This window comes from Phoxinus phoxinus (genome assembly GCF_949152265.1).
Source record: "Phoxinus phoxinus genome assembly, chromosome: 12".
In the NCBI taxonomy this organism is placed as follows: Eukaryota; Metazoa; Chordata; class Actinopteri; order Cypriniformes; family Leuciscidae; genus Phoxinus; species Phoxinus phoxinus.
The window spans coordinates 24,223,595-24,250,587 of record NC_136887.1 but is presented as its reverse complement, the minus strand read 5'-3'; the positions used below and the strand labels follow the sequence as shown (position 1 = coordinate 24,250,587).

Sequence of the window (26,993 nt, the reverse complement as noted above, 5' to 3'; positions counted from 1 at the left end):
TTTTTTTTGTTATGTGCCAAAGAGAAAAATAGACAGTACGGGAGACAGAGCAGGAAGAAAAAGGATAAGGAAGTGAGAGATACGCCTTATCTCAAGTACCTTGCGATGCGTTCTGATTGGATTTTGGCAGATGAAGATGCGAGTTTTCAAAGGTTATATTTGTAAGCCACAGACTCGGCTGGCATTCTGCCTTCAAGAGTCGCCTACTAACAGGAACATTTCTGGATCTAATAAAAGGGCCACAGTTCCATTATAGCACGGATGTTCAACCATTCGCTGAACTCTGACGTTCAAGTGAGACATTATTAGAGAAATATAGTGAAGCAAACTCATTCTCTTTAAATCGTCTTACTGTAGCCTGCAGATGAGGCATTCATAGCCTCATCTGGAATAAGAAAAACCCCTAATGCTATCTTTGTGACTCCAGTCATGAGCGGACATAAGCACTCTCATTTGATGTCCGCTCTCAAACATTTATGACAAAAAGCTGACAATGTAATATCTTTAGTCAGTCAGTACAAAAAAGGAGAGAGTGAGAGAATGGAGAGAGAAAAAGCAGCCTAATATGAAAGCATTTGCAAAGTGACATCCTAAAAACAGAAAAGGAAGATAGCTTTCCCCAAGAAGACACAAGTCACACGCTACTAAGAAGTAAACTTTTATTATAGGCCTGAAACATCATGCCCACAAAAATTGGACAGACGTTACAGAGAAGAATATAGCGCTACGGGATCCAACTGCAAAAATAAGTAAATAAACGGCCTACCTTTCTTTGCTTTTAAGTAACTGAAGAACAATTTTTAAAACAATATTCAAAAATGAAGAACTCTTCGCCAACTGACTAATGTTACATGTAAATAATATTAATCTGAACTTTTATTAACTCCCCACGCTCCAACTTCTCCCTGATGCTCTGCACGGTCAACTGTCACCTGTTAATGCAAGTGAGTGACGCGTGCGACGTGCGTATATGCGTATTGCGTTTGTCTTGCTTAGGCGATGTATAATATTTATAATATAATCAATATTTCATACACACTATGTGACGTGTGCTCTGCACGTATATTATGTCCGAGTTCGACCCGAGCCCGATCTGTAAAAAAAAAAAAATGTCCCGAGCTCGGCCCGATTGGGCTTAGTGTGTCGGGTCCCGACGGGCTTGCAGACCTCTGTGCTACCAACTTCTTGTATTCTGGTGCAGTGCTGAACAAAATTTTGGGTTCAGGCATCTCTATGAAATATTTTACTGTACCTTAAAAAATAAAGTTATTTCTTTAAGTTTCGATCAGTTATCATCAACAACCCATAGATCTGAGGATTCATGCGTAAAAAAATATGACATCCAAAATATAGTAGTAAATTTAAAATAAATATACCCTTAGGACATCCTTATGAAAAAAATACATTTACTAGAACTAGTATTGACTGTTACGTAAGCTACAGAGCTTGGATTGAATATCTGGAATGGTCATGAAAGCATTTTTTATAGTGTTATGGTTCTATAGTCTTTTATGGTTATAAAAAGCATCTTTTATAGTTGTTCTCAATGTTTCTAACAGTCCTATTTAGTCTTTTTACATGATACATACTGTATATATGTACTGTACTGTGTATGCTCATAGCCAGTATATTAAAATCAGCAGCCATTCATGTTTGAAATTGTTGAAATTATCTTTGCATGTTTACTTTGAAAACACTTTTCATAAAAAAATAACAACAAATTTTTTCACACTTTTGCAAAGTAACACTTAATGTGTGATATCGCTTAGATCAGGGCGACAAGATGGAACCTGTGAAAAAGGACTTCTGATGGAAAAGTAGCTGGCCAGATACAGATACAGTTGAGACCCACGAGAGAGGAAAATAACTATATAAATGATTTCTCTCTCTCTTAGCCTCATCTCTCATTAACACAGATTTAGCTGCCAGCGCTGAAAATGCCTGTGGTTAAATTAATAGGATGGGAAAGGTCGGCCTACATTTTCTAACACAAGGCATTGCCACAGGGAATGACGAACAGACAACTTTTTACATGGTTTATCAGAATATTAGTGGATTCGTTCAATTATATAGAGAGGATAATGGACAAGGTACACCATTGTTAGCTTATTTTAACTAGCAGATTATGTGCAATATTCACAGTTACATGTGTAGTGCCCTGACATGAAGAAAAAAAAAAAAGAACCCAGAAGAAAATTCAGGAAAATCCTAGCGGGTGTAATTCAAACTGGTGGGTTGTATGTATATGTTCAGATTTGTGAGAGCAGATGTCCTTCCAAATATTTTTATATCTACTTGCCAATTAATCTATCAGGGGATCTGCACATGGATAGACCTTTTAGGGAAATTGAATATCTATTTAACTCTCGGTTTTTTCCACAATCAGTCATTTGCATTACAGTAAACTATGTTGTCTGAATCATATGCCCAAGTGCAGAGGTGGAAAGTGCTTTTATAAAATATTATTTTTGTACGCTATTTATTTGCAGTTTACAATCAATTAATGGCCAGTACTCTGGATGTTAACAGGATGTTCCCTAACCCCATAGTAAATGATCCAAAAGCATTTGGAGGTATAGGAAGTTCATGTGGCATTATAATAAGAAAAGAAAAGAACAGCCATTATACATTTTGTTTTTCAAGCTAAAATCGCATACAAACACACCTTTTGAAGTGGCCAAACTAAACTTGTTTTTGTACTTTTATTTTTTTATTTATTATTTATTTTACTTAAAATTGTTCTCTCCGTGCCAGGGATTGCATTCATTATCATAAATTGAATAGATGAAAGATAGATAGAAAAGAAAAAGTTCACCATAACAGTGCCTAGCACTTTTATCTCCAGTGTTGTACGTTACAAAAGCCTTGTGCAGTTGTTAGAATGTGTGATATTACATTTTTGGTTGTTTTTTTGTGTATTTATTTTCACAGATTAATATCTGAACATGTAATTTGTTTATGTATTGATCTGTGCTTGCCTCACTTTTCTGCGTCTAATACAATCTTCTGATGTATCGAGTCAATTACATATCAAGAACTCACCCTTATTACTCGCCTCTATATTTATGAAAGGAAAAAAAAAAGTATTTCTTGAGAGAATGTGTACAAAATATTGCACCATATAGGCTATCTGCTGAGATTAATTTCTGCATTCACTGGGTTTACAAGAGTAAGAATAACCAGCCCCTTTGTGGGTCTATTGGCAACCGGGGTTATTTGTCTAGTAGGCAGGGTGTGCTGAGTGTGTGTTGAGGTGGTTTAATGAACAGCAAGATTGTTGGCAGGAAGACCGCTGTATAGCTGTAGCGCTGAGAAAACAGCAGGCCAACATAATTGTGCATTGTTCAGCCATAGAACAGGAGGCAGAGCATGTAATGAGCTGTAGCACCCGCTCACGTCTTTCCTAATGGGCTATGACCAGGTTCATCCTTCCAGGGGCCTAAGCCACTCCAATCATTGCCAGCGCCCATTCCCCCTTGACTTTCTTTCGGAGAACCCAATATCCCCCTCTTCCTCCCTACCGCTTCTGGCTGTTCTTTGTTTTGTCTTTTATTTATATACTTTTATATTTCATCCGAAGAGGAAAATTCTGTCATCATTTACTGTTGACATAACATAACATCATGTTGTTTCAAACCAGTACGACTTCTTTTCTTTGAAGAAAGGGAAGCCATGAGGGTGAGTAAATATACGCCTTGACACCGGGCCACCAAGAATCTTGGAACGTTCAAGTTTAGTGAGAAATATGTTGATGTTATTTGCAAGATGCTGTGAGAATTTTCCACTGGCTTGTTTTTTCGTGGGGTTGGAAAGGTTTGATCCTGTTTTGCATTTTGATTGCTCAAACCTCCTGCATAAATGGGATTCCAGTAGGCCTACTTCAGCGACACGATTTGTTGTTTCTTGAGTTTTTTTTTTTTACCTGAAAGCCTGAGACATGCAGAGTCAAAAGCGTTTGAAAGCCCAACAGACCAAAATAAACATCAGCGAGTGAAAAGCTTCTGAAATTGAATGTCTATGATGCAACGGAAAATGCAAAAACGATTTTAAGCTGCCCTTTTTTTTTTCGGAGACCACTCCGCAAGACACAATGGAGGTTTGCTTTGACTCTCTCGTCACGTCCAGCGCTTGATGTCCCTCAGCCAGGGAGCCAAAGTTAATGAATGAGATCGGTGTGTTCTGATTTGCTGCTCTGTTTCTGGGCACTGCGCTCTCAGCATGGGCTGCAGCCTCTCTAACCACATTCTGACAAGACAGCTGCTCTGAACGAGAGAACGATGAAGAATGTGAGCGAACGAGAGACTGGAATCGGACAGGGTTGATGAGTCTTGCTTCTCAGCTGTAATGATAAGGCTTTAATTTGTCCTTAGGGGTGCAGGTCACTCTAAAGACGTGTGTTCGGCGGCCCAAAATTCTGAGACGTCGTTAGCCTAAAGCGAACCGACAGAGCCCGTTATAGCGACAAAAGCCAACGAAGACGCCCCAGAGTTGATCTGTCATATATATAGCCGGAGGGGGTGGTGTGTGGTGCGGAGGGGTGTTATTCTCTGTTGGTCTCTTGTTTATTATGTCTTGGGTGTTTCATATAACAAATGGAGAGAGACAGTTTTCTCTCAGGGGTTCTTAGCTTCTCCCCACAGAGCATGATTAATTGTTATTGTGGTCTATTTTTATGTCGTGTCCTGAAATACGAAGGTACAGGAGAGGTAGCTTGACAATGTAGCTCTGGGCTCTCGCTGACAGTGTTTGCTTTATGGTATTTTCATATTTTATGGCCTCGGCTGATTTAGTTACTTCAAAACATTGCTCGCCATTAGATAGAACACAGGTACTAGCGAGCCCTTCCTTCCATCTATAGGCCTGCGGTCCTGGGCAATGCTTTATAGACGTGCTAATGCACCGCAGACAAGCATGTCTGACAGATTAGGGGACGTCGGAGAGACTCTCAGGACTCTCTTTCATCTGTTCGTGTCTTAATAATGATTACTCCACAGGCTTAGGACCAGATTTGTTGTGCCTGAGACAACTCACCCTGGTTAAGAGGAACGTCTCAGGTTTAGCCACTAGGAGGACCAGGCTGCCAGGACGGGGAATTTGAGTGGGCAGACATTCTCTCAGAGATAGTGGAGTGATGCTACCTGGGTGCTGCTTACTGGACTGGATAGGGAAAGAAAGAGAGACAGGGAGTGATTCTAATTATAATGCTCCAGCCACAGTGCTGTGGTGGGCTGTAGCTTGCATGAGCAACCACAAAAAGATGACTTTTGGTTTAATTTGGAAGACTAGCAATAATCCAGACTAAATCTCTTAAAGCTGCAGCTTTCCCTCTGTCGGATTAAGGGGCAGTCTTAAAAGGATAAGAGCTGCTTATCAGTGCTTCCCTCAACACTTCCCAGTGACTTCCAGAAAAAAGTGTATATATGACACTGGTTACAGTCATATAATGTGGCCACATATTAGCGATTATGTATCGCCTATAGAATACACCTATAGTATAAGCAAGCAGAAAGTACTGAGATCATGTAATATTGGAGTAAATGAGTAAAACAAGCAGTAGGAAGCTATTAATTCCTAAGGCAGGAAAACAGTATGTTAGGAAGCTTACATCTGTTTTCAGTTTAATAACGTTTTCTAACATTTTCTAGAAATATAAACTCATCTTACATTGGTCACATATAATCTAGCCTCTTGAAAATCAGTAGGACATGTTTTATATCTGTTACTATATTGACATATTTGACCATTTCTAATTCCTAAAGGGATAATTGCCCTAAAAATCATTTACAGGCATTCCAAACCTGCATGACTTTCTTTTTTCAGTTGAACAAAAAAACAGTCACACTTGTGAAAACAGTCGCACACATACACATATATACATAGCACATTTAAAAAAAAAATCAACCAAAGTGCTAAACAAATATACAGTACTAGTATAAAAGTAAATAATAGTGTTAATAGTACACTAGCATAGTTTCTCATTTTTGAAGTAGCCTAGTGATTTGAAAACCTCTGAAACTAAAAAAGATGACATTTTTAAAAAATGTGTTTTTAACAGTTTTTGTCCATACTAAGAAACCCCACTGGACCAAAAAACACAGACATTTTTTGCAAAATATATTCTTTTATCTGCCAGAAAAGAGAAAGGAACATAAGGGCGAGTAAATGATGACACAATTTCCATTTATTTGATGAATCCCTTTAACTAACTCTTAAGAAGGTCATATTCATAAGAATAGATAAATTAATGAAAATAAAATAATAATTTCTAAATAAGGCAGCAAAATATAACCATGAAAGCTGCATTTTTTGGGGTTTTGTGAAATGATCCTTTTTATAATCCGAGACACAGCTGTTTAGCTATGCCTATATTTATTTATTTACTTATTTATTTATCTACAGGAAGTGGATTGACAGGATTGCATTTGTACACCTTTTCAGTTTTCACTTTGAATACAATTCATATTCGGAACATGACGAGACAGCTGGAAGTTTTATTTACTCGCTTGATACAACACCGCAAAACAAGCATTTGTAAAGTGGATAACTCTTAGATCTGGAAGGAAGTTGGTGAACAAAGCCTGTGGTTGTCATTACTTGAATTATTTATCTACTTTTTTCTTTTTCTTTTTTTTTCCCGCAGCAGCAGCAGCAGCGAGGCACAGAGCAAAATGCGAATGCATCCAAAATGAGCCTGTTTGTTTAAAGCTCCATTAATGAAGTGTTACTTTTTTTCTGTTTTGTTTTTGGCTGTCTCACTGTCAGGGCTGCTAGGAGAACAAGCACTAATCCAGCACGTCATGATATGTGTTGTTTGAAATTGCATGAAAGCGAAAGGCTGCCATGTGTCTCACCGGGGCAAAGAGCGAGAGAAATAGGACTCCGCAGGGGCAGATGCACAGAGAGCACAACCTTTTTTGGTCTAGAAAAGCGAGTATCCATTGGGGAGACAATCACTAAGGGAGCAATGCAAAAATAGAGGTGCGTGTGTGTAATTCTTGTTTACAAGGTGACACCTTTTTAACCTCCTATTAACTGCATGCTCCTGAGAGCATCTGTTCTCCACCGGGAGACGTCACTTGATTCTTTCCCTCTGAATTCACCTTAAAGTTACTTTCTGGGTGTTAATTAACAAAGAATCCAATCCCACAAATCTGTTCAGGTTTTAATGAGCGAATCTAACAATATACAAGAAATCCATATTATCAGAAATCACTACATATTGGTTTTGTAAGAACAAAAGGAGAGATAAATGCTTTCTCTCTCCTAGAGCCGATACCCCTGTATTGTTTAGGCTGACCTCGTCTCCAGTCTAACTAATGATCTCTATTAAAGCAGACCTGTTAACCAGGACAATAATTATGCCGCATTTATCCGAGGGGCTGTTTGCCAGTCTTGGTATGTTCGTCCAACTACACTCTCAGTATGGGCATCTATAAAGGTAGATGGTTGATTGTGATAATTATAATGAGAAAAATAGAGAGAATAACAAGGAATCTAGTCATTAAATGTAAAAATCAGCTTCACTTACCATATTAGTAGTTTGTTGGCATATCTGGACCAAAACTGGGATGGGTATGTGGAGTGTTTTCAGATAACACAAGGATTTCGAAGACAAATACAGTCAAATGAAACATTGTGTCAATAATTACCTGAGCGCAAGCTACTAAAATTTCCATCAAATTCCCCCTGTAGATGTTATAACCCCATTTTAAAGACTCATTTTCAAAAAATATCTTAAATAGCTTATTAACCTATAGCCCAGAACCCCAGGTGTCAGATCTTCTCTGTTTCTGCTAATCAGAGGAAGTGCTATTTTTCAAAGCTCGAACTGAACAAAATTGGAGCTGTTGAAGAACTCTTAGGTTGGCATTATTCTCGTGTAATGAGTGTAAGAGAGCCCAATTATTCCACTTGCCATCAAAACAAAGGAAGATTAACTCTTCTCCACTTTGACACACTCCAGCAGTACTATCTTTTTATAGATGTTCGCACTCTTGATCCGTCTATGCTGCACTGATGTTATTTCATTTTTTTTTTCCATAGAAAACGCTGCATGTTCCCATCTGTGTGCCATTGCTATGCTTTTTTTTAGTGCACGATAGATTCATCAACAAGCCTGCCACCTGAATAAAAACACAAAGAGAATCCTGTGGCTCATCATGCAAAATGGCCACGACTTTCTCTGAAGAGCGGCATTAAAATGCTAAATTAGAGATACAGCTACACTGTGCATACGGAGGGGGAACCATTTGCGCCCAAGCTTAGCTTGAATCCCAGTTAAGTATTGGGTTTTGAAGCTTAAATTGTCCAACTGCAGAGGGATTTCACCACTTTGCTTTTGAAAAACATAATGTAGATTAAATGGAAAGGCCACAGTTGGAGCCCTCTGAATAAATGAAAAGAGTCCAGCTCTATAGGATATCACATTTTTTATCAGCCTGCAAGGAATAAAATTGGCCGCTAATCAGGAAGAGCCGAATAACAAGAGATGAATGAAATGGTTCGCCACTGCTCTGACACAAAGACAAACTAACACATCTGACTCTGTACAGACACACAGTGAGCCTTAAGATATGTCAGGCTCCGAAAAACGCTGCGCACAAGCAAAAATACACAAGCACACCCACGTGTGCATGCACATGAATGCACCCTGACGTCTTTGATAAGAGACAATTACCACGCACTGTTTACGGTGCAAGCCAAATGATTTCAGCTCTTTATTTCAAGGAAGTCTTGGTGACAATAATGTGACACAAGGTGTGCTAGTACTCTCATTACACCGGTGCCAAATACAAATCTGATCTTTAACAGCGCAAATGCAGATGTTTGAAGCATAGAGGGGGTGATGCCGTCCGTATGCTGTTGTTTTTTGTTGTTGTCCACAACCCCCTTGCCATGCCCTCCTCCCCCCAAACCTGTTTGGCCCTAAAGATGGTCTAATACAAATTAAATTAAAGAAAGTCAGCACAGATAATCCTGGTGTGTTTCAGCTGCTGCGACGGCGTGGGGTCAAGCCCGCAGCATCTGGCCCTCCTCACCACAGCAAGCCCACAAGCTGCTCCGCTCTCTCTGGGAGCTGGAGCAGAGCAGCACCCCTACTGGCCCACTTAGGAGAGTGTGTGTGCGTGCACATGTGGTCGGGCCCAGGATGTGGGAATGTAAAACAAGGGTGTGAGCCTGTCAGCACGCATGTAAAGTGTGTTGCTGCTTATGTGGGTTTATTTGTTTGTACAGTGTTAAAGGAGTGAAGGGAAGGGTGTTAAATAAGTGTCGTGGTGCAGTTGGGAGAATGTTTTGAAGCAAATCGCTAATTGAAAATCCGAAGAAATGCGTGCTTGGATTAGCCCCGTATCTGTCGACAGTCCCTCGTGTAACGCACAGCGCAATGGTGTGAGGGGACGATGTTGTGGAGTGGTGATGGCAGACTGTCAGCACCCTGATTAACATCTGCTCATTGGTCCACAGATGAGCCACTGATGTGTGGCAAGGTAAAGTGTCGCTCTCAATCCCGATGCTGACAGCTGCTGAAAAAGGCCATTTCAAATATTACGAGCAGATGTGTTCGTATGTGTACTCTTATAGTATTGCATCATGAATTGTGCTGATTGGGTCAAGCTTGTTATGATTACAGTTGAGTTTTTATCCTCCCATCTGTCCATTAGGGCATTAGCGCCCAGCCACTACTACGTCTGTCATCCAGCAGCGCTTAGTAAGGTGGTAAAGTGCATAAGGGCATAAACTGCAACAAGAGCTTGGAGGAAAGGCGGGGGTTGGTTTTTGCATCTTCACAGTCTTTAATTAATGTGGATCTGCTTTTTTTGCTAGAAAAACAAAGCAAAACATTGTTGCAGTACATTATTTAGCAGATAATTTTGTCCAAAAAGGGATTAAAATCCAAAAAAGTTAATAAATAAAGGAGCCAACCGAATTAAAAGGGCAGGTACGTTTAAAGTATTTAATTTTCTTTTCTTTTTTAAACATTATAAATATTCACTTGGCATTTTCAATTGGCTTTTTCGCATTGAATGCATTTTAAAAAGAAAGAAAGATGAGGATGAGCAATAAGACCCTCAGCAACATACAGTATAAATAGAGAAACAAAGTATTGTTAAAGCGGCTGGTTTGAATGTGAAGAAGTGAATGATTTTTAGAACCCCTTATGAGAACCACGGTTAGATTGTTACATAGTGGAAAGAGAGAGAGGCTTGAATCTGTTATCTGTATTAGCATCACCTTAAAATGTCTAGACCATTGCTAACTGCTACACTGTCGCTCTGGAGCCTGCGATACGAAGCCAAGTATGCAGTAAACATTGTTTGTTTGAATAAGTGGGGAAGGTTGGAGGGATTAGTGAAAGATGATGAAGTTCGCACCGCTTCCTGTTTGCACATTGCATCACATTGCATCTCCCCGCATCTCATCTGTTAGGGATGTCAATAAGGAGATGTCAATAAGGAGGCTGGCTCAATCCATCTTAGAAATGGGGAAAAGAGAGAAATGAAAAGACAGAGCGAGGAAAGAGAAAGTGCACTTGAGGCAGAGACAGACAGGGAGTACATCCGGGGAGACTAAGAGTCTGTAATGAGTTGCTGCAAATTTCCATCCACAGGGGAAAAAAAAGAATCCTGGAAAGATGCTTTTGTGCCTTGTCATTGTGAAAATGTGCCGCGCTTTCGGCGGGGGAGGCAAATGGGCTGAAAGTGTGTGTGGGGGATGGGGGTCTGTAGGGTCTGTCTGGGGAGGGAGACATCTCAGTACGTTGACAGATATTTGGGAGAACATAACCCTAGATACTATGTCATTATTTTGGATCAAAGTGTCAAGCGGATATATGATTTACACTCATAACAAAAGCAGCATCCAAAATGGATGAGTCGACACTCCCTGCTGGAGCCCAGTGCTGGATATTACACTGATGTAAAGGTGTTCACATCGCTCATGTCCGCTCACGCCCGTCGAATGCGTCTCTGTGTGTATTAGCGAGTGTGTCTGTGAGGGAGAGAGAAACAGAAAGATGCATGACTATGGTGTAAAATGGCTCAATGGTGCTCATCCGGAGCTGTGAATATAACAGGCGAAGCACTCACTCTCTTCATGTTCAACAGTGCAGCCAGAGTCGTTTGGCATATTCCTATCTATCTATCTATCTATCTATCTATCTATCTATCTATCTATCTATCTATCTATCTATCTATCTATCTATCTATCTATCTATCTATCTATAATGAGCAAACCTCTAATTTTAAGAATAAGCAAATTAACAAGCACCACTAAAAATGCTAGATGATACAAACAGAGCTGTTTAAATATTTGGATTGAAAAAGAAAATATTAAAAACCTATAGAATTGTCTGAAATTAATTTATATGATTATGATATATTTATACTTTACAGTAAAATATTCATGATTAATTTGTACAGTTCAAAAGTTTGTGGTCAGTAAGTTTTTAAAAATAAATGAATACTTTTATTAAGCAAGGATGCATCAAATTGATCAAAAGTGACAGTAAAGACTTTTACATTTGTACAAAATATTTATTTTTTAAACAAATGCTGTTTTGTTGAATTATGTTGGTTGAAAGAATACTGAACTGTTTTCAACAATTATAATAATAATAGGGTAAATGTTTTGTCATATTCCGATCATTCTGGAGCACCAAATCAGCATATTAGATCATTTCTGAAGGATCATGTGGCTCTGAAGACTGGAGTAATGATGCTGAAAATTCAGCTTTGCCATCACAGGAATGAATTGCATTTGAAAATATAATGAAATAGAAAACAGTTATTTTAAATGGTTTTAATATTTCACTCAAATGATCAAATAAATGCAGCAGTATATACACAAAAAATTACTAACCACAATCTTTAGAACAGTAATGTAGTCATGATAGATTTCCTAAAAATACTTAGAGCCACAGTTAAAAGAAAAATCTACAAATTCAGTACGAAAATAAAGTCTGTACCTCAATAACCTGTGCGTGCCACGTCTTTTTATCGGAAGGCTATAGTGAACCAACACAGGTTTGTACATCCTGCTATTATCTATCGTCCAGGACAGGTGACTCTCCTTTTCCATCCCAGGTGACGCCAGGTGGATGCGAGGAGCCTTTTGAATAAAAGGAGTGAATGTATTTTAGTCCAAGCATTTAAATTTGAATAACATCCCATAGGAGTGACTTCTGCAAGTTCTGCGTGTTTCATTAGTTTCTATGGCTAAATTGTCCTTTGAAAATGCAATATGATAGCCAAGGACCCCCACCCACACACCACCACAATCACACACACACTTTGCTTCTATTATGACCAGTCTGCTTCCTGTAAAGCATCCAAGCAGATTGTGAATTCTTTGAAAAACACACAGGCACGCACTACGGGTTGAGAAGGATATTGTAACATCCAAAGAGCTATTTATAGTGGACAGAGTATCTGATCAATTCCCAAACACCACAGGCCAACAACAAACCCAAGTGTTCTTGTAAAAGAGAAATATCGAAGTACGCACACACACTCTCACATGTACAGTAGATCAGAAAGGAGTGTCACAGTAGGAATGTGGCCTAACGTTAGCAAACGACTCAACAGTATGACCCTCCTTGCAGGAATGCAGATATGCATGATAGGAAAGGTTATTTAAATATTTTCATCACACAAAAAGGCAGAGAGTTCTGACATATGATGACCTTATGAATTATTAACATAGCTGCTATTAATGTATGCATAATTAATCACAGACAAACTGAACGGAGCCTATAGCCCTTAGCATATGTAGATTGAGTCATTTACAGGATCAAACAGAAGGGCATTTTTCTTTTTCCCTTCTCTATTAACGGTGCAGCTGTTGAGCTAGGAAATAGACATTTCTGCTTTGGTTGTTTACAAAAGCTTTGTGATTGTTTTCTTAAAGGAAATATATCTACTGGTACTACACCTCGCAGGAAAAGCAACGCTGAATGAATGAGGTAGGGAAGTGTATTGTGTTTACTCATTTGTAACACAGTGTTTCGTTCCCATGGAGAGCTGCTTTAGTTAGTGGAATAATGCGATGCCGAATGTGCGAAGGTTACTGCAGGATACGGGCTTAAAAATGAACCCTTTACGTATTTTTTTGTGTAGTTGTTTTTTGAAAATACAAATCACTTTGAACCCACTGGGTGTTTTTTTTTTTTAAAACAACTGAACAACATAGAGCCAGTTTAAAGCTCCAAAAGCGTTTATCCTCGAAAATGGCTCCCTTTCATAATAAGATGGATTTGCAACTGGCCAAACTGAGTTGAGTGTGAATTGACAGGTGATGAAGTGGAATGATCTCGGGGATATGGCAGCTTATTTGTCACATGGGCTCCCGTAGCGATTGATTCGTTATAATTTGTGTTTGTAGGTAGCCGGCTGCTATTAAACGTCAACAAGTCCTCATATTCATCACGGTTCCTGCCGAAGAGGCAGAAATAGAAAACGTAATCTCATCCCGATGCCAGGGTGAGCCTGAGGCGCTCCTTCACCTCCCTTTATACTGTCGAGCCTCCCCTAGGGCTCACACGGTCTGGAAGAGAAGGGGGGGAAATCTATAATCTAGCAGATGGCAGAGGATCTATGGGAAATTCTATAATCAGGGGTTGGCAACCTAACACCGGGCTGAGGAGCGCTGTGTTTCTCTGAGCTGGGGAAGGAAGGATAAATCCACTCCTACCAGGTGCGAAGATGAAGCTGCGGTGGTCCGTTCCTGTCGTCACGGGTGCCGCGTGGAAGGAGACGAGCGGCTTAGAGATGCTGCAGACCCAACAAAAAGATGGTGCGGTGAAAAGAGAAGGCTTCAAGAGAGTAGGAAACAAGAAAACAATGAAAATAAAAGTAAAGGAAGGCCTGCATGTCATAGAAGGAAAAAGGAAGAGTGTGATGTCTGTGCAGAGCGACTCCATGTTGAGATTGGCTTTCAATATGCCGGCGGGTGAGAGACTCCCCTGTTCCATTCACACAGTCAAACGGCACACACGTAATTTCTCTGCAGCCTCACTGCAGCAATACATTTGTAGACATATAGACATCTCCTAAGCCTCCGTGGAAAATGCCACCCTTGCTACAGGCTCATTTCTGCTCCTATCACTAAGCCCTGCTCAACAAAGCCTGTCTCCAGTTTTGCCATTTTTTTTTAAACAAGAAAATAGCTATGCACTACCTGACTTTGCCTCATGATAACCTCTCCTCGGTAAGCTCCTTGTGGGTAGAGGTAAATAAACAACAGTACTCATTATGAGTACCGATTTCCTCCCAGCACTCTTGGGACTGTGTAAATAAGCTTTAAGATGACTGAAGAGTCAGCTTCCAAATAACTGCGAGCACCAAACTGCTATTAAAATGAGTTAATGGAATGGTTTTATTTTTAATTGAGGTCCTTTATATTGCTTTGTTTAGTTCATGTAATACATAGTGTTTTTTTTTATATATATATATAAAAACAATTTTATTTAGCCGCAGCATTGGTATTCAGAGGAGAATATGCTTTTCCACCTCTGACGGTGACATATTAGGAGCATTTGAACTTTAGTGGAGTTAGAAAGAAGAGAAGGGGACACGCTTGATCTTTAAGACACTTTTTTTTTTTTTTTTTTTTAACCACTACCTAAAATGAAAAAAAAACATGATTTGAGCTTTAATTTAACTAGTTTTGTGTCCTGGAATGAATTTAATAGGCATTTTATCTACGGTGGTGAAAACAAGGGTACAGTCTGATAATTATTAATTGCTGTTCTAGCGTGCAGTTTGAATTAGTGCATAATTTGCATGTATAAATGCAAGTACGGGCTGATGTATCGGTCTCAGAAGAGATAATACATAAATTGCAGCAGAGGTGTGACAAGTATGTTATTTTCCCATTTTTTTTGCCACCTGAAGAACTCCTGCTCCGCTCGCTCGTTGCATCTGGCCTCTGTACAATGAACGCTCTCGCATCCGGACTATGGAACCAATTGTCACGCTGGGAAGAAGGCAAATCAAATCTCACAGCGGCAACTAAGCGAGGAGATTGCTTTTCCTCTCCACTAGCTGAAGTTGGAAGAGTTCGGTTGGGGTTAGAGGCTGCAGGTTGGAGAGAAAGAGAGAGAGAGAAAAAAATTAGGTTAGGGTGTCGCCTATCTCTCTGAAGGTCTCGTTTACCCCCCCCCCCCCCCTTTCCATTACTTTCCTCGCCGGCCTATACGCCTTCGCTCACAGAGCTCTTAGGGTGCGATTTGCCCCACCAGACCCTTAAGTATGTGGGAAGAAACACAACAATAATTACGGGGATAGGGTGACACTGGCCGCCAAACTGGGGCCGCTCGGATCATAACAACACATTGTAGAACCTGATTAAGTAGCCATTTGTGGCAGCTCGTCTGTAGTTTAAGCAACCCTCATCTCTGAGCCTGAAACCCAACCTCTGTGAAAGAAATATTGATAGTCCTTATGATTTGATGGCGGTCAGCGGTGTAGGCATACAGTACATTACTTTACAGGAAGATTGCCGCTAATGCATGGAAGCTCTCTGGCATAAAGACCTCTAAGGGCCAAGGGCGCCTCTTAAATGCCCTCTGGCTATCAACCTGAATTAATGAAAAACACAAGAACATTGCGGAATTCAATTGATATCCCTTTTTGAGGGAAGCTTACTAATTATCATGATCCATTAGTGAATCATCACCACACATCAATAGATGCCTTTGTTGTGGAATAATGGCACTTATCTATCACGTTCTTCAAAGAACGTGTTGATATCTGCTTGAATACAGTACTGAAGCAGTGTATTTCGTAATCTCCAGCAGTGAGATGCCTCTATGGAACAGCAGCTGCATTTGCATAACTGAAGCTATTACTCCAATTAGCCCATTCTGATATAAGCGGAGAGATCAAAATGTCAACAGAAGGAAATCTGCTGAGATGACGGAGCCTGCATCATCGACAGTGACTCTTCTCGTAAAAGGGTTAGTGATCCGTGCAGTGTAACTGCGTTTCAACAGTGCTCTCATTTGTTTTAAGTGCCGTGGCCGAGGAGAGTGAGAGCATAGCTTCGTATGTGTAGATACACAAGGAGGACGGCCTCTCGCTCTCCCAGCAGAGATCTGAATAACGCCGCTCAGAACCAATTATGGCCCGGCCACATAGAGGCACATCATTTGGAAATTTGTATACTGTCTTTTTTAATGAAGCTTTCCCCTTGTTACTCAGTCCATTGCTATTTATTAGTCTTTTTGTGGACGACTGTAGAGATGGAAAGGTTCTGTAATGAGTTCTCACAGGGACTAAAGTAGAGCACAGGTGGCATAAAACACACACACACACACACACACACACACACACACACACACACACACACATCTATCTATCTATTTATCAAATATTTCAGAACTGAGGTGTAAATATATATATATATATATATATATATATATATATATATATATATATATATATATAATCAAATATTTCAGAACTGAGGTGTATATATATATATATACCTCAGTTCTGAAATATTTGCTCATGCCTGTTACTTTGATATTAATGGAGTCAGCCCTGACAAGAACAAAGAGGCAAATAACTAACTTGTGAGCTACAACGAGAACAAACAAGAGTATGTTCCAAATTGAGGTCTGCTAATACAATGTTAATTAAAATGGCTTTTTACAAATTATCTCTGTGATTACAATGACTTAAGGTTTAATTAGAAACATAGCAAACAACCACACAGGCAACACCCTCCCCCTCAAACACACACACATAAAGAGAACGTTAACCTTCAGTGGGTACAGATTTCACCAGCCCAAACATCTCAATTAGACGCCTGGTCACCCGTCAATTGTAATTAAAATATTATCATGCGTGGAGGTAATTAAGAAGTGTGGAGGTGAGGCAGTAAGCAGCAGCTTATTGACTGGAGATGGAAGAAGATCTCAGGTGGACAGTGATGAGCATACACTAGAAAAACAAGATTTTTTTTTTTAAATTCAAATATATTTAACAGGCCTCTAAAGATATGACATGTTTCCTTTAAACATATATATTGATAAAATTAATTAAATCATGACAACTCAAAATTGTTTTGGCACAATTGTTAATGTATTTGGTCTTGGCAGGCTAAACCTGCTACGCATGCTGCTGTTGCTAAATATAATATAATTAAAAAATATTAAAAACCAGTAAAAGTATGTTTCCAGAAGTAGGATCCAATAAATCCATTGTGAAATGAATCCCACTAACTTGTCACTTGTATGTATTTACAGTTGTTGACATGCACTTCTTGTGCTGTAGGGATCTCCTAGTCACTGGTGATATACACAGATGAAGAAAATGGGCATGTTTTTTGGGATCATAGATCTTTATGCAGAGTTATTCCGTCTGTGATTATGATAGCTTGTATCTGTCTCCCAGCAGCTAGTGTGGAGGTCCCTGGCTGGCGGCATAATCATTGGTCTTGTTGCACTGTCTGCATTAACCTTCTTATCGTCTGGGTGACTGCTGTTGTCAGAGGGGCTGATGGCTAGACATACCCCTGGAAGGAAGCCATTGAATTCTTTTCTATCTCAGTTTAGAATCAGCTGAAGTTGAATCTGAGAGGCCGGTTATACATGCATCAATAGTAGCCAGTTAGATTCAAAATGAGCCAAACAGGAAAATAGCCACGTATTTCCACTAAATTATCATAATATTTATTATCCTTGTATGCACCAATTAAGCAACAGCCATTTACAGTGATATTAAGCAGCATATATGATTATACTAATAATCTTCAATATGAAAATGCCACGTGGAGACTTTTTGACCAAGCAAATTAGTCGTTGAATAGGCCTGGTTTCACAAACAGGGCTTAGATTAAGCCAGGATTAGGCCTTAGTTCAATTAGGACTTGTATAGCTTGTATAAACAATGTCTTTTAAGATATTTTAAGATATCTCAGTGCAAGTTGGTTCAGTTAAAACAGCTCAAACAGGCATTTTAGTCTTAACCCTCTGGGGCCGGCGTGATTTGTGCGATTTTTTTTAACATAGCAGCTAAATAAACTTAAAATACTCCGTCATATGGTCATACAGACTTAATAAATATGAAAAAAGAATATGTGAGATGTCTACTTTTGTATGTGTCCACTTACAATCAAAACAAAACGTTGTGCTTTTGTAAAATAAAGAAATTAAACAGGTTGTGCTTTCTGCCTCTCCGTCTCGTGAACTTTTTTTTTCTTGAGGACGTCTCTAAACATAAACAAAACTCAGCGAATACTTGTCACACATTTTAGAGCTCTATATCTTTATAAACATTTAAGTGTGTAGTTTTTAATTATCTGATTCAAAACGAAAACAAATATTCTCTGTTTAAGTAATTGTCTGTGAAACCGGGGGCTAGAGTTCTGATTCACTGAAATGAACAGTTTAAAGTGATTCATGGAAATTAATTGAACTTACCAACATAACTTAGGAACAGGTCTTTCTCAACACTCTAATTCCAGCAAGTCACAAGTCAAAGAGGATTGTGAAATTTGTCATGCTGTTTACAAAATGTAATGACCAAATATGAAGTGCATTGAAGTCTTTGCAGTATTCATGATGTTGATTTAATTTCACAACACCAGCAATACTGCCACAAATATACTGCGAACACTCGATAAATATATCACCCAGTTCTACTGTGTACTTCTAGTCATTTATTTAGAAAGCGCTGCCTTCCAGAAGACTCTGAAGTCTCTTTCTCAATGTGGGTCAAAGAGTCATCAAATGCAGATCATTGAGGCCTTTTCATCTGCAATTGCAAAGTTAAAAAAATCCCCTGGCACGCTCTTAATTTCTTCCCTCTGTATATTTATTTCTTTGATATTTCCACATTAGCATCCTCAAAAGTGTTGTGAGGAAAAGCAGCACTCGAAGAGAGGACTTTCTTCTCTAACCCCCAACACCCCTCCTCTATTCCCCAGTCTGGCTTAATGACATTTTGAAGAGCGTGGTCTGACTAAGGATGATTTTTTGGGTGGGGGAGGCTGGAGGAGTGACGACAGGAGCAGACTCACTGCAGCAGAACAGGCCACATGTGCTTAGAAAGAGAATGGGGGAGTTTGCCTTTGAAAGCACAGGCAGCTAACTAGAGTCTTTGTGTAAAATAACATTTATATTGAAAGGCAATTACTGGTGACATTATTTTGGTTGCTGCATAATTAAATTCATTTTTGTTCTCTCTTTCTTTCTCTCTCTCTCTCTCCCTCTTTAATTCTGTCTCTTTCCCCCAGACGGAGAATTATTCCATTGACTCCAGTTATGTAAACAGCAGAGCACACCTAATTAAAAGGTATGTCTTTATAAAGCAATCAGATTAACTTATCTAAGTTATTTTGATGTGTTCTTAAAGCGGTCAGATCATAGCTTGTTTTGTTTTTCATATTTTCTTTTGTATTATGCTAAACATCCTATTTGCATGTGCAAAGAGCAATATACGTATTATAGTATATATTCTGCTTTTTCTCACATCAACCGGGTGTACCAAGTGTCAGATATTTCGGAATGAGATGTTTTTGCATATTAGTTTCAATGGGTGGACTTACATTAACAGTACAGTACAAAATTGCAACACTCTTTATCCAACAACAACAAAAACTTACGATATGGCCCGTTTTAAGATGCCATTTTTCATTAGGCAAGATATTAATGCTCAAAATGTTTATAAATGGCCAGTGTTAAGCTTTAATAATTCAGTATTGTAAGTGATTAAGCACATCCTCATCAAATATTACTTCTTTTTTTCCCCTTCCTAATATGAATAATTCCATCAAATCCCTGCAAACGTGTATACATATTACATGTTAGAGAATATTAAAACTGTAGCCCAGAGCGGAGGAGGCTTGGGCGGTTAAGCTACATCTGTGTAGATGTTAATCTGATAGCTAAATCTACATGAATTTTAATCCCGGAATTCCAAAGGATTCTTCCTCAGTGCACACAAGGAGGGCTTTGTAAGGCCACGGAGATAAGGAAAAGGTAACGTTATTTCCCACTGTGGAAGAAAAGAGCAAGGACAATGGATCCTTTGTACTGGCAGGACTTGGCTAGCATTCCTCAGTCCACCTAAAAGGAGGCTATTGACTGGCATGGAGCATTGGCATGCAGACGTCCCTAATGAAGGTCCTTGGCCGCCTGGGGCCCTGGCTGCTACGGATGTGCACAGGGACTGTAATGCCTCTTTTACCTGGAGCAAAAAAACATTCCGGTTTACCTCAGTACCGCATTTTTCAAACCAATTACAGCAATTTTATCTTCTAAAAAAGCACTGCCTATGTTTACATAAACAAAGAGTATTCAAGTGTCGACTGTTTGGCTCTGCGACACTACAAAGAAATCCCCTCCGGAGCCTGTGGGCGCACAGACTGGGACAGGTGCAATTAGACTGATAAAATCAGAGGCTGCACTACCACCATTGCAGTGACATTGCTAGAATCCCTCTCTCCCTCCTCTCTTTCTCCTTAGAAGAGGCTGCAGAGATGCTTTTGTCTATGTATGTCAGTGCGTGTATGTGTATGCATGCGTTTCTGATCCTCGCTGTTGCTTCAGAGGCTGAATATGTTCCACTGGGCGAACTATCAAATTAAGGGAAATCAGGCTTGTTCACTGCAGCTGTCTCTTGGCAGGTTTTTTTTTTTTTTTTTTTTTACCCTTCTCGCTTTATCAAGTCAAATAATGTGGGCAAAGAGTGAAAGCACAGTTTGCTCAAATTATTAAACATCTTTCTTTAAACATCCAGGGTTTATGTGACCAACATAAGTTCTCCTAAACAAGAGGAAGTGGCCTGATTTTGTTTACGTAAAAAAAAAAAAAAAAAACTATGCAATAAAAGAATCGTAGCTTTTGTCAAAACTCAAAAGTATTTCTCTTCCAGAAAAATTAACCATAAATATTGATGGCTCATCTCATATGCAGGGGTGTTATACAAGATATCTATGTCTGTGCAGTTTTATATAACGATTCACATGAATATAAATATACTTTTTTAAAGAGATAGTTCTTTTTACACACCCCCAGGACCATTAGTTAACACTGGTTAATGCCTTAACTAGATAAAAAAAATGAGCAGTACCTCGGTTACAGTATGTATTCATCATTTTTAATGTCAGATAATACAAATACAACTGTTCATTGTTTGTACTTGTTCAGGTCCATTAAATAATGTTAACAGATTCAACTTTTGAGTTTAATAATGTATTAGAAAATGTTGAAATTAAAAATAGCTAAGATTTTTTTTTAAAAGCCAATACAATAGTGTCAATAAAATGAAAGTAAAAGAGGCAATCAAGTTTTAAAAAGACAAAAACATATCATACAAGTATTTCAGAGAAGTAATTTTGTACATCGTTTTGAAGAAATAAAAAAATATTAACCTCTCAGGACATACAGTATACAGTATGGCACCACTTTTATTAACTTACATTATCATTACTATATAAAATGCCTTAATTTTAGTCTGTTACTCACACAAATCCATCAAGTCATATGCACCACTTTTATAATATTAAGGTCATTTGGTATTTTGACAACCCTAGTCCTTTACTTTCATTAGAGAATGTTACAGTATAGACGAGAGAAAGCCAGACTTGAGAGTCTGACATAAGGGCGAGTAAATGATGAGTTTTCATTTTTGGGTCAACTACCCCATAAATGCCTCTGCAATCAACAGACGTATTTCTGAAACAGTCTATAGAAAATGTAGGAACTTTGACTGAAGCAACACAAAAGAGCTCTGCACAGCCACAGTGAGTGCAGGCCATTGACCCCCGATCCTTTATCCCATCATATACGAATTTGAGAAAAAAACACCTATTTTCAGCTACACTCTCTGTGTAGCTGGAAGATAAATAAAGGTAGCACAGGGTGAAGAGAGAGTGAATGATGAAACCAAAGTTGACAGTTAAATAACACTATCCTTCTTTCTTGTCTTTTCTCCTTCACCTGGCTGTAGCACGTCAACATTCAAGGACATGGAAGGAAACAGTCTGAAGGACAGTGGGCACGAGGAGAGCGACCAAACCGACAGCGAACATGATGTTCAGAGAGGGCACTACGCTGACACGGCTGTCAACGACGTATTGAATATGACCGTACCCCCCAACAACTCGCAGCTACATGACCAAGGTAAGACAGAAAGATCTTGACTAGCTGAATGCATATAGGGGGAAAAAAAAATCAAGACTTAGCTTCGCAGGCAGAGATGGCCCAGAGGCGCCTAACTAATGCACAGGCAGCACTTCTCTTCCTGGAGTCTTTGATACGAGCCCGAGAACATTATTGACGGATGTGAGCAACGTCTGCAGTCGACTGCTACACTTCAGATCCAGACCTAAATGGCAGCAATTAGGCTGACAAAGGTTGAAGGTGGAAATCTACATATCACGCAGTCTCCTCATGCATAATTCACGTGGATCATTTAGCAGGGAATTAATGTTGATGTTTCTTTTTTTTCTGCCTTGACTGCCGTTAAAGACATCCGGTATGATGGCAGGAGTCAGTAAGAGGTCATGTTCACTCTCAGCTACCGCCACTCAATGCTACAAAGTTATAGAGCGACGAGTGGCAGCGCTACTGAGAATCAAAGCGCGGAGAAGACCAAAGGAGGGCTCCGAATGGTTTTACTGCACCTATTGTTTTGTGTTGTCATGCTCAATCGAATTTGATCTATGTAATTTAGAACAACTGAACACCTCTAGCAGCCGCTAATAGTCAATAGCGAAAAACTCTATTCTTGTCGGATGGGAATTAGTCAACCAATTTTCTGAATTACAATGAGAGCTTGACATTTGCGAGAATGGAGCATTTCTGAGGGAGATGAATCATTAAAATCGTTATTAAAATAAAAAAAATGGTCATTAAAATCGGCAGGACGGTCGCTCAGATAGGAGTTTAAAGAACGTGAGGCATTGTGGCTCGCCTGTGACGCGCTAAATCAAGCCTGGCTGCGTCTGAGTCATAGCACTGCCGCTTACAGATCTTGGTGTCTTGCTTAGAGAAGAAGAGCCTAATAAGAGAGCTAGGGATGAGAAAAGACAGAGTTAACGGCTATAAAATAATTTAGCTTGTTCTTCCTCATTGTGTTTTTTCCCCTCTGTAAAGCAAGAGCCTGAATTATGTAGAATTGGCAGGTGAACCAATTAAGATCTCATTTGGTCCAGATCGTGTGCTCTATGGCTAATTCCAGCAGGCTAATTACCCGGTTTGTTCTCCAGATGAATCACACGACGTATGGGTACTTGACAACCGGAGGGAGGAAACATTCTCCCTTTTAAATTTTTGTATGTAAATTTGTTTGAGCGTTGCTAGGCTCGCCATGGCGTCCATGTTATGTCTGCACTATGGAAACCGCTGAGAGGAATTACAAGCCTCTGGGTTTCCATGATGGAGATCTTTCTGCATTTCTTCCATCGCCAACTTCCTGTCAACGTGTAATGAACAATTAGTATGTCTCATGACTACAGTTTAAGCTGTTGTAGACGTCTCTCTGTAAGAGAAATGCATATACAGTATAGGACTCATAAAATGCACTATGACATACCCTCCAGCACGGCACTTACATAATTGGACACAACTAGAAAAATGTACACAGAGAATGTTACAAATAGATGAAGCTTTTCCAGGTCAGCCATTTTATCATTAGCAAAGCTCTTATCTGCTCATGAGCAAGCAAACATTCAAAATAAAGGATAGCAGATAAGCAAAATGAGCAAGCACTTCAACGTCGCTGTCATCGGTTTTAACCAAAGCCATTAGACGGTGACAAATATCAGATACTAATGTCATTTTGAGGCATGTCTTTTATCATATTATTCTGTAGCAGTTACTGGCCCCTTTACCCCAAAGGAAAGCAATGCAGTAAACAGAAGAATTGTAGAATTGTAATTGCAACTGTTGGGTTCCGGAAATAATATTATTATTTTTAAAATTTAAATAACCATGTTTAACAGCAAAATTCCTAGTGAAAAACTACTTTACCCATTATTCTGAAAAAAAATAAAAAATAATCAGAATTAGAATGAAGTTTTATATTTCTCCATAATTTTTTTATTTTATTGTCATTCGCAATGCTTCATGGGATTGTAGTCTTTTCCAGTTTTTTTCAATTTGGTGATTGCCGTTTTGTGATTCACCTCGTTGCTCGTTGATTTGGTTCATGGCTTATAACTCTTTAAAATCCCTATGGGAAACTACATCTGGAGCCAAGGCTACTAAAAATGTGGGCGGGATCTGACACTTTATTATATTGCTAAAGCTGACTCACTGACTAAATTGGCTCGAAACAATTAAATCTCTCAAACCCAGGATGAGGCGGCTTCAGAAATCTCAGGTGGACTGTTTGCCGAAAGTTCTGATAGATCCTCACGTTTAGTGGCTCTTTTACCTTATTGTGTATCATAATAGGTGCTACACCAGAGTTTGGTGTTAGTGTAATAAATTTAGACAATCACAGATTCCCCAAAAACAACCTAAGGCTGAATTTCCAGCTAGGAAATAGACACACTCATTCACCAAGACACTAAGGCATATAGCAGTTGTAGTGGGAATACCTCTGATCTACCCTTTAACTGTTCTAGTACAGTGAAACAAGTTTAAACTGCAATTGCCAAAGGACATAAACAGAGAGTCTGGATATAAAGACTCTCCTTTGTTTCCCCTTTTTGCTTTTGTTTTTATGTTTTTTTTTTACCCTCATTCTTCCTGGAAACAAACAGAGGCAGGAAGTTGAGGGATAGTAAGCTCCCTCCTGTCTCGATCCCCAGGCTCCCTAGCAGTGTAAATGTTTATGATTCACGCAGCTCTTTGAAAAGTTAACGTTTGCACCAGGGACACAGTGTTACCTCCGATTTAAAATGGCTCCTCCCCAACTTCTCTTCCATTGTGAGATCTAGTGTGAGAACGGGGGAAAAAAGCCCTCTTAGGACTATAGTCTCTTAATACACAATACACAAACTTCCTCAGGGGTGCTTCCTTCATAGCCTTTTTATTCTATTACCAGGATCTATGTCTATTTCCTGCAGTTTGCACTCCTTTTCTTTCAAGAATACGGCAATTTATGGAGGCTTCTATGGCATAAAACATTGCACTTATCTGTGTTCTTGACAGGAAAGCGTAGGAGATGGTGCTAATGCTAGTGTAGCAGGGCTGTGGTGGTCAAGAGCCAAGACTAATGATTGAATTAGGGCAGAATTACCTACAGTGCTCAGTCACTGACTGAACCCTTCCCTCTGTGTTTAAAGCCTCCCTGCGTTGAATTATACATCAGTTTACAAGCAAAAGACTCTTGAGAATGATGGCACCTGATAGAAATAGCATATACACATGAAAAATACTTCTGCATTTACTTTCCACATCCTTTCAAGAGCATTTACGGCCCAGTATGGGCCCAAACAAATCTGTGAATCTCAAGGATTGACTGCTGATTTTGCTTGTTCTAGGCCAGAGGTCTGGTTGAAGGCTATTTGTAGAGTTCCCAGTCCCACCAGACAAAATGACAGTCACCATTAAGCTCTTCTTCTCCTCGCTCTTTTTTTTCCCGCCCCCAGAGGAGATTGAGGAGCTTTGGCAGCTCAATTTGCAGCTGCTGAGTTCCAGCATGTTCCACTCAGAGTGTCCCCGACCCCGGGAGTCTTTTATTCATCAATTCCTCTGTCCCCACGGGCTTGTATCTCCTCCCATGCCCCAGGATTTCACACTCCCTCCACCACCCAGTGCCCCATCAGTAGACTCTGGCTTCTAATTGATTTTGATGAAAATGATAAAAGAGTTTCCTTTTTTGTCTCCATCACCCCCCATGGACCCCCCTCACCCATCACAAACTCCTCCTCCTCGGTCACCCTCTCATTCTCTTCAACACGTTACTGGCAAGATCTGTATTCGCGCTGTACTGCTCAGCTTTCCTGCCAGTTTTCCTCATTTTCAAATAATTTACAACTATAAATAACAGGTTTTGCACTCCAGTTTCGCCCCAAACTTTTAGGTGGACTTTTTTTTTTTTTTTTTTTTTTCCGCGTGAGGGGGTCTCTGATTGCCTAATTCAAATGCTGACAGATGTCGAAATGAAGACAGGAACAGAGAAAGACAGAGAGAGGACTCCGAGTCAGGTAAGCAGGGAGCAGAGAGCAGGAGAAATGATGACTTTGACAGTCTAGTGCGGTTTTCTCTCCACTCTGAACTAAACTGCAGCCTCAAGGGTGCATCATGACAGCTGACTTCTCTTAAAAACTAATATTAACATTTGACTGAATCAGACATTAAAGTCTCACTGAGTTTCTGCCTGATATGAGACACAGGTATATAAATAAATATATGGTTACATAATTTGGACTTATTGCATTTAATTACATTTGCATGGCATGTAATTAATGAAAATGTCATGAAAAACACATTAATCAAAATGGCACACATTTTTGCCTTAAAGAGGCTAAGTGCAGTGTTAAATTAGTCAATGAAATTACTGATGAAAATGGTCGTTAATGAAGGGTTTCAATTTTGTCAACGATAATGAAGATGAAATGACAAATGCTCATGACAATAATTACACATTTTCAAGGAAAACTAACTGTTGACAAAACTATGACAAGAAAAAATAACATTAACAATTCAATAAAGATTTTCAAGACAAATCTAGAAAGAATTCTATTGTTCAAATATTCCAATCATAAATTGAAATGTAAATTAATCACATTTTTAATGAATTGGTTTAATTTTGCATTTATTATTTGTGTTTACTAAAATTATAGTCGGAGTAAAACGGACTAAAATAATGAATGTCATGATGAAATATTGACAAAATTTTAAGGATTCTGTATATCCATCAAAAGTCAAAAACTATAAAGACTAAAAGACTAAGATTTTTTTGTTAAGAACATCAGCTGTGTCATGTCTTAAAAACTCAAGCTAGGCAGAGCCCAACAGATTTGAACAGAACGTGTTTATTGGCCTGGTCCATCTATGTGTAAAATAGACTAGCGATTAAAAAATGGCACAG

General features: G+C 39.2%; 1 protein-coding gene across 4 annotated transcripts in view; it reads left to right on the top strand.

Annotated features, from left to right (window-relative positions):
* Window positions 1-26,993, top strand: part of pcdh19 (protocadherin 19) — a 56,016-nt gene that overhangs the window by 11,692 nt on the left and 17,331 nt on the right. For all 4 annotated transcript variants that reach the window (XM_079630056.1, XM_079630055.1, XM_079630054.1 and 1 more), the window contains exons 3-4: window positions 19,240-19,298; window positions 21,957-22,129. In XM_079630056.1, coding sequence (XP_079486182.1) covers window positions 19,240-19,298; window positions 21,957-22,129 — 232 coding nt within the window. The remainder of the gene's footprint in view (window positions 1-19,239; window positions 19,299-21,956; window positions 22,130-26,993) is intronic.